Source organism: Diaphorina citri, unplaced genomic scaffold, assembly GCF_000475195.1.
Source record: "Diaphorina citri unplaced genomic scaffold, Diaci psyllid genome assembly version 1.1 scaffold26, whole genome shotgun sequence".
NCBI classification, from domain to species: Eukaryota; Metazoa; Arthropoda; class Insecta; order Hemiptera; family Psyllidae; genus Diaphorina; species Diaphorina citri.
The window spans coordinates 293,067-301,622 of NW_007377464.1; the positions used below are offsets into that span (position 1 = coordinate 293,067).

The following is an 8,556-nucleotide window of genomic DNA, read 5'->3' on the forward strand; positions in this document are numbered from 1 at the left end:
GAGGGGGGGTTTATGAGAAGCCGTCCTTAGGTTGTTTTTTTTTTTTTTTTTTTTTTTTTCTTAATGCTAGTTTTGAGTTAAGCTATCTAGGGCCTAGGTTAAGCAATCATGACGTTGTACTCATACCATTTTGTATATCATGTACAATAAAAATTATAATAAATAAATAAATAATTGCATACTCTCTTGGGAGAGGAGCAACCAGTCCCATAATAAATAAAATGAAAATCGGCTAAAAAACATAGATTCCTCCATACTCTCTTCGCAAGATGATAGCTAAATGACATAATAAAGTTAGGCAACAAGTGTAGGTACACTTAAAGCCAATATAGCTTACTGGTCTATTCTATTCTATTCTTCATATGAATATGTATTCCTGCTCATAATAGTCTCATTTTACAGATAAGTGTTGCAACAAGTGCTTACCATATTCTACACATATGACTCCATACTATTCGTATAATATAGAAATAACATCAGGTAAATACTCACAATTGTCACGGAACTAAAAAGCGCTGGGATATTCCTACTGACATTTCATATCAACCTGGTAGCAACCACATAGTTATATATACCTACATGACTACTATTATAGTCATATGTATGTGACTACCATAGGTATGTAACATGACTACCGCCAGACTTATTCACTACAATGACTTGGGTCTTGACTTCACGATTCTTGCTGATTGCTTGCATAACATTTGCATCCTAATAGACTGCTCGGAACAGGGTAATGTCATACTTATCTGTAAATTGTTGGACAGAATCACTGATCAATAATAATTGATAAAAGAAGGTTATCCAAACTTTAATCTATGTTGAATTGATCAACACTCAACAGTAGTCAACACTATTGCAATTTCATGTTAACTTTGTATTGGGCCATTTTTGAACTTTTTTTATGGATCTGCATTTTTCCAGAAGCTTAATGTGCCATTCAAGTGTACTGATAACCCACAGGTGTTGGTTCAATATGTACCTAACCCCTCACCTGCAGATTGAACTTTACAATACTTACCCTAAGATATTTAGGTACTTACCTACCATGCCTCACATACAGATGCAAAAAGTTAGTAAGTAAACATGTAGTTATAGTTAGCCACCCAATAAGATGATAGCTAAATGACATAAAGTTAGGCAACAAGTGTAGGTACACTTAAGCCAATACATATAGCTTACTGGTCTATGCTAAATGCTATTCTTCATATGAATATGTATTCCTGCTCATAATTTAGTCTCATTTTACAGATAAGTGTTGTAACAAGTGCTTACCACATTCTACACATATGACTCCATATTATTCGTATAATATAGAAATAACATCAGGTAAATACTCACAATTGTCACGGAACTAAAAAGCACTTCGATATTCCTACTGACATTTCATATCAACCTGGTAGCAACCACATAGTTATACCTACATGACTACTATTATAGTCATATGTATGTGACTATACCATAGGTAAATAACATGACTACCGCCAGACTTATTCACTACAATGACTTGGGTCTTGACTTCACGATTCTTGCTGATTGCTTGCATAACATTTGCATCACTATTAGAACTTTGGTTCCATCAGGTTGGTATATCTTGTCGACGCTGAGGAAACAATACCGCCCAAGTACCAATGGAGCAGTTGCAAATGAGTAAAAATTAAAAATAAATGGTCGATTCCTATGTAAAAAGTTGTGAACTGTAAAAGGTCGAAAATTCAATTTTTATTTTCCGTTCTAATGAAAGAGTTCAAACATGTGTGACGTCAGACTTTACGCAGTTGTTTTTTTCGTCCGTTAGGTAGCGCCACTATGCAAGCGCGCTAGCGGAGGAGCAGAAAGAACTGCGCAGAAACGTATGCGCACAAACACATTAATGCGTTGCCTGCGAGGGAGCTTTGCTCGAGACATTTGATGTGACGTCTTCGCCTATGGGAGCGTATGCCATGACATCAAACTTCACGATTTACCGACATTTTTTTAATCGATTTATCTCGGGATCTAGAAGTCGTAGAATAAAAAGAAAAATTCCGTTGGTCCTCATTTTTCCTGCTCTATGACTTTGAAACATCACCCAAGTAAGCGCAACTGATCTATTGAGCTTTCAGGTTTTCGAAAGCCCACCTCTGTGACCGAGTAGTCAAGAGCACCTGGAGATGTTGGGTTCGAATTCCGGCCAGGGCGGAAATTTTCTAACCAAACTTTTCCGTCCTTGGAGAGGCATGGATGTAAAATTAAAGAGCTTTTGGAATTATGAAATTCGAGAGCACCAAAATACAGCTTTTATTTTTCACTGAAGTTAAATCCGCGGTTTTCTTAACATGAGAGTAAGAACAAGAACACGAATTTCCATCAAACTGTTTTCACAAAATTGAAGAGAATCGTGTTTATTTTGGAATGAAATGGCCTTTTTTTTCGAAGTCTTGTTTGTTTGTTAAGCGCCAAAATGTTTCCATTCATATGTAGAAGAGACAGAGTACAAGTGGACTTCTAATGACATTAGCAGATAACTTGGAGCTAACTATACATTTATACATAGTATACTTGCCTAGCTTCCTTCATATGTGGATATATGTATTCGTCTAAAGTCTGCTACAAATGGCATATCGAAGTCTTGTTTGTTTGTTAAGCGCCAAAATGTTTCCATTCATATGTAGAAGAGACAGAGTACCAGTGGACTTCTAATGACATTATCAGATAACTTGGAGCTAACTATAACTATACATTTATACATAGTATACTTGCCTAGCTTCCTTCATATGTGGATATATGTATTCGTCTAAAGTCTGCTACAAATGGCATAATCTAAAATTGTAGATCATAGGTATAATAATTGCGTTTGTCCGTTGGAAATAAACATGCATAAAACCAATCGTTTTAAATAAAATTGTTGTAGGTAAGAGGGGTATTTCTGTAAAGGAACAGTCTTTAATTTTAGATCATAGGTATAATAATTGCGTTGGAAATAAACATGCATAAAACCAATCGTTTTAAATAAAATTGTTGTAGGTAAGAGGGGTATTTCTGTAAAGGAACAGTCTTTAAACCGTAAAATAAATAAAAGATTGAAATTTGAGAATCAAAGTCAGGTGTGTTATGTGCTAGGCTAATTTAATTAGGTACTAGCATTAAATTGTGTACTGGGTAACGCCAGAAAAGAGAGGGAGAGAGAGAGAGAGACGATGATAATCACACTGAGGTAATCAATACTTCTTTTAAATTAATTACAAATAAAATACACACATACTTGTTTCTTTCAATTATAAATAATTAAATATGTAAAACTAAATGTTAATTGAAGCAAGGAGTAGGCAGAGGGACATGCACTTGTTGATTAAGACGTGCTATAGCATGACTGTGTGTCGTAGTATGACCCTCAGGGGGAGCTATGTATGTATTTGCTTTGCAATAAATCTAGATTCTAGACCAAATAATTGTAAACTCATGTATAAGTAACTAGATATTATTTATATATTTATGTAAAGCTGGATATTGAATATTGTATATGCTGAGACTGAAATGGTACCTACCAGTTTGTTATATTGTAATCATCTCGCTTACATCTATACCTATTGGAAATTATGTAAGAGAATGTATTGGACTTTTTTTCCAAGAGGTTTGATAGAGGAAACCGTAACTGCTCAGGTCTTATCTCCCAAAAGCGGAGAGTGAATACAGGATACGAGAAAGCTAGCCGTTCCAAGAACGAACTTTATCTGTTTAGGATGAAATCCGCTTGTAGGGCAAATTTAATGCAAAAAAAAAATAAAAATCTTCGTCTTCTTTTTTCCGTCTTCCCCGGTATTTTAAAAAGTGGAAAAAAAAGAACATTAAAGAGACAAGTTGTGAAGGATTTCAGGAAACATGAGATGTGCAAGAGAGAAGGCATGGGAGAGAGAGAAAGATAGATTTTCCCCCGACCAAAATGAACATTTTCGACTAAATTAAGTCCTAAGCTAAATGAACTAACCTAGTCGAAGGCTAAATCAACAGGCAAGGTAAAAAACATCTAAAATAAATTCAAAGAAAAAAGGCATTAATAAAAGAAAATAAACTAAAAGGCTCACTGAAAGGCAGACTAAATAGTCATCAAACTTGTAATAATTACAACAAAACAAAATTAACTCAATTAGGAAAGAATTCCAACGTATTTACAAAAGTAATAACTAGGCAAACATATTTACAAAAAATAATCAATGAAGAGAGATCTCAAGGGCAGATAGGTAGAACAAGGAGTTTCCTCACAGGGCGAGTGAGTACTCCGGAATTGGTCTGAATAGAGACAATTCTAACTACGCCATCTTGGGCGGGCAAAAGCTTAATGACCCTAGCTAGAGGCCATGACATCGGCGGTTGGTTTTCCACCGTGAGGACAACAACATCCCCAACTTTGATGCTCTCTGAAGGAGAACACCATTTCTGGCGCTGAATGAGCGTATGCAAATATTCGCGGGCCCAGCGTTTCCAAAGATGCTGGGTGATTTGAGACAGAAATTCCCACCGCGTAAGGCGATTTGGTATGGTATCAGTCAAGTCCGGTTCAGGGCGAGACAACAATGGTCCACCCACTAGGAAATGACCTGGAGTTAAACATTGACTTACGTCTTCAGGAGAGGACGCAGGAATTCCAATCGGACGAGAATTCACAATAGCTTCGATTCTACAAAGAACCGTGGAAAATTCTTCAAACTGAAGAGATCGATTATGAAGGAGAACCTTGAGATGACTCTTCACGGACTTAACACCTGCCTCCCAGAGCCCACCTGCTGATGGGTTGGCCGGCGCATTAAAGGTCCATTGAACATTCTGGAGAGACAAATGATCGGAAATGGCATTGTTATTGGCACAAAGAAATTTGTAAGTTTCGTCAAGGAAACGACTAGCTCCCTTAAAATTGGTGCCTTGGTCACTAAACATTTTTAAAGGTAACCCTCGACGGGCAACAAATCTATCAAAACTAGAGAGAAATGCTTGTGTTGAAAGGGAGGTAAGGAGTTCCAAATGAATAGCTTTTACAGCAAAACATACGAATATGGCAAAATAGGCCTTTATTATAGGCGAGTTACGACGGGACCCATCTTTTAGGGCGAAAGGCCCGGCCAAGTCTACACCGGTGTGCAGAAACGGACGGCCTTGCTTAAAGCGAGAAATGGGAAGTTCTGCCATAACTGGCTCACGAGGCTTGGCAGTCAAACGGTAACATTTTACACATTGGAACAGAAGTTTACGTACGAGATTACGCAAACCTGGAACGTAATATTTCGAATGAACTAGACTTTGTACTATTCTCGGACCTCCATGTAATGAAAACTCATGAAAGTATCGCACAATAAGACGGGCTAAATGCGAACTGGCAGGCAATAGGTACGGGTGGCGCGAGTCATATGGGAGAGGCGCTTTGTCCAAGCGTCCCCCGACCCTAAGGCATTCTCGGAAAATAATAGGGGAGAGTTGATGGATGGAAACGGGAAGCTTCTTACCCATCGCTACAGCTTCAAGTATGTCAGGGTAGTAGTAAGCTTGAGTAACCTTTATCATAGAGTGCTCTGCTTCCGAAAGCTCGTGAACACTTAGAGCGCCGTACTGACGATCCTCGGGCTTGCAGAGACAGTTTCTCTTGAAACGTAACATCCAGGCGACAACTCTTTTGGCATGGGTAAGGGGCAGGGGAACCAAAAGTTGGGTCAGCCAACTTTACATTTGACAACTGATTGTAGATTTCTAGAGGCACAGGCATGGTAATCAATCAATCAATCAATATTTATTTGTACAAATATACAATTGTATGTGGTACAATGTTAAGGCTACGTAGGTACTAATCTAAACTAAAACTAAATCTATAATAATAGGTACCTAATATAATAATCTATAATAATACAATCTGTAATAAGCCCACCGTGTCTGCCATAATAAATATATGCTATATGATGTGCAGGTAAGTAGAGTAGGTAGTGTGAGACGGAGTTAGAGAGAGGTGAAGTGTGAGGTAGGAGGCGAAGTGAGAGGCAGGAGATGAAGTGAGAGGTAGGAGGTGAAGTGTGAGGTAGGAGGTGAAGTGAGAGGGAGGAGATGAAGTGAGAGGTAGGAGGCGAATGTTACCTACTATGATAGTACGGATTCTCCCTAAATGGAGAGAGGGTGTAAAGAATCTCTACAGCGAGATAATAGAGGACAAGGTAGGAGCCCGAGTGTCATCAATCCTTCCACCACCAAGACAACTCATATACAGAGCGTTCAAAAAGTCCCCATGTCCTGCCTTGCAATGACATTGAAGGGAAATATTGGGATGCGAGGGTTCAAATAGCCTAATAGTCAGTGATCCCGACATTTGTTCAAACATACATTATTGTTCAAACTCCTTCAATTAAATAAAGTGTAATTTTATAATGTTCGTTCTTATAAAGTAGGCATAAACAATAAATTGAACTCAAATTGAATTTATGTTAATCTAAGATTTATATGAGTTTTATGGCATGCAGGGCTCATGAATTCGTTTTCCTCTATTTGCTTCCAGGCGGAACCCAGGAAACTGGACACATACGGTTTAACATTATATCATTTATGTTATTTTGGAGCTTAGGACCCACTAAAAGAGATTCATTTAGTGAAGAGTGTGAGGGACTAGCTTTCTCTGCTGGGTTGAATACCACTCTAACTTTAGTGGTGGAACTATCTTTGGTAACACCATGATGTGTCATAACATATGTGGAAGGTTCTTTGGCAACAACCATATGTCCTTGCTCAACATAATCAATCAAATTCTCATGGTAGAGTGTTTTAAACTCAGGCTTCCGTGACAATGAAGACTCAAGTCTCGTTAAGCGAGATTTAGCGTACTGAACATTATTACCTAAGTTAGGTGGAGTTCCATTTCGAAAGGGCAGGCGTACAACATAAATGCCAGCAGGGTCACGGTAATGGGTCTCAACAAAGTGACGCTCACACTGTAGGTCTTCAGGATCCTCAGGAATATTTACAGCCACTTCCTCCATCTCCCAGAATTTTTTGAGCTGGCAGGATACATCTTCCTCACTCTGGGAAATAAAGAATGAATGGTGAGCAGTAGGCATGGCAGATGGACATTCACCCATTACTAGAGTTCCTAACATGGTAGGTATCAAAGAAGGTTTCCCAGTAATAATGGGCTCTGATCGGTTAACAAGGTTGGCATAATATTGTGCTCCAATTAACAGTTGCACTGGGGCAGGGGAACCAAAAGTTGGGTCAGCCAACTTTACAGTTGACAATTGATTGTAGATTTCTACAGGCTCAGGCATGGTAGGTAAATTTGCAGCAATTGAGGGCAGGACAGCTGCCTCAATAGCCAGGGCAAAAGAAGAACATTTTGAATTAATGGTACAGGCAACAACACCCTTAGCAGGTTGTAGCTTAGAGGATCCCACACCTTGGACTTGAATGTTACTTGGTTTACATGGTAGGGCTAAACGCTCACTCAATGACTGAGTCATGATAGTAATCATGCTTCCTGAATCAATAAGAGCTCTCACATCGTGGTATTGTCCAAATGCATCCATTATAGAAATCAATGCAGTGCCAAGAAGAACTTGTGTCATTTGCCTTTCGGCTGGCACGGGTACAACATTGTTAGATAAAACAATGGTGGCTTGATGTGAGGTAGATGGCTCACCTGCCTGAGGTGAGGCAGAAGGTGTGTGAAGCATGGTATGGTGGCCTTTGGAATGACAGTGGCGGCAATAATATTTGGAGGTGCAAGCAGACCTAGAATGAGGTCCCATGCAAGAGAAACAGAGATGGCTTTCTCTTAAGGCATTATAACGGTCCGGTACTGTCATAGCTTGAAATATACTACATTCATGGATACGGTGACCCTTATCACAACACGGGCAAGTATTACCTTGAGGTGTGGATGGAGGTGGTGAATCCTTTACCACGTTGGCATGGAGTGATCGTTTAAGAACAGGTTTCATAGGAAAGCCCATAGGCTTGGGGTTGACATATTTGGGAGTCGGCACCAGCTCAGCAACCGCCACACGTCCTTGGATGAACTTGACTATAGAGTCGTAAGAAGGGATTGACTCCTTGTCTGGCCGAGCATTTTCAAACCGAGTCATATGGGAGAGGCGCTTTGTCCAAGCGTCCCCCGACCCTAAGGCATTCTCGGAAAATAATAGGGGAGAGTTGATGGATGGAAACGGGAAGCTTCTTACCCATCGCTACAGTTTCAAGTATGTCAGGGTAGTAGTAAGCTTGAGTAACCTTTATCATAGACAAAGATTCTAAGAAACTTGGCAGTTGGCATTCTGAACTAAATGGTTTGATTGCAAATAATTTGTTGCAAATGTTGGAGGCAACAATTCGTTTGTTAGAGAAGCGATTTACCAAGGTAGAGTAGGCTATAGCATAGTGATCGCTTGAAAAGGGATAACCCTCAATGGTGTGCAATGCAGGTCCAATTAGCAAGGAACGTAAGTAGCTGTACTTTTCAATAATGGACAAAGACTCTTGATTGTGAATCAAGGTGTCATAGAGAGATTTAAAGGCGCTAAATTTCTCATAGGAGCCATCAAACATGGGAAT

The 8,556-nt window shown here is 39.2% G+C and overlaps 1 protein-coding gene across 1 annotated transcript; it reads right to left on the reverse strand.

Moving 5' to 3' along the window:
* Positions 1-6,497: 6,497 nt before the first annotated feature.
* On the reverse strand, positions 6,498-7,532 carry LOC108252552. The gene has a single exon (XM_017444598.1). The coding sequence runs from the start codon at positions 7,530-7,532 to the stop codon at positions 6,498-6,500; it is 1,035 nt and encodes a 344-aa protein (XP_017300087.1).
* Positions 7,533-8,556: the final 1,024 nt, after the last annotated feature.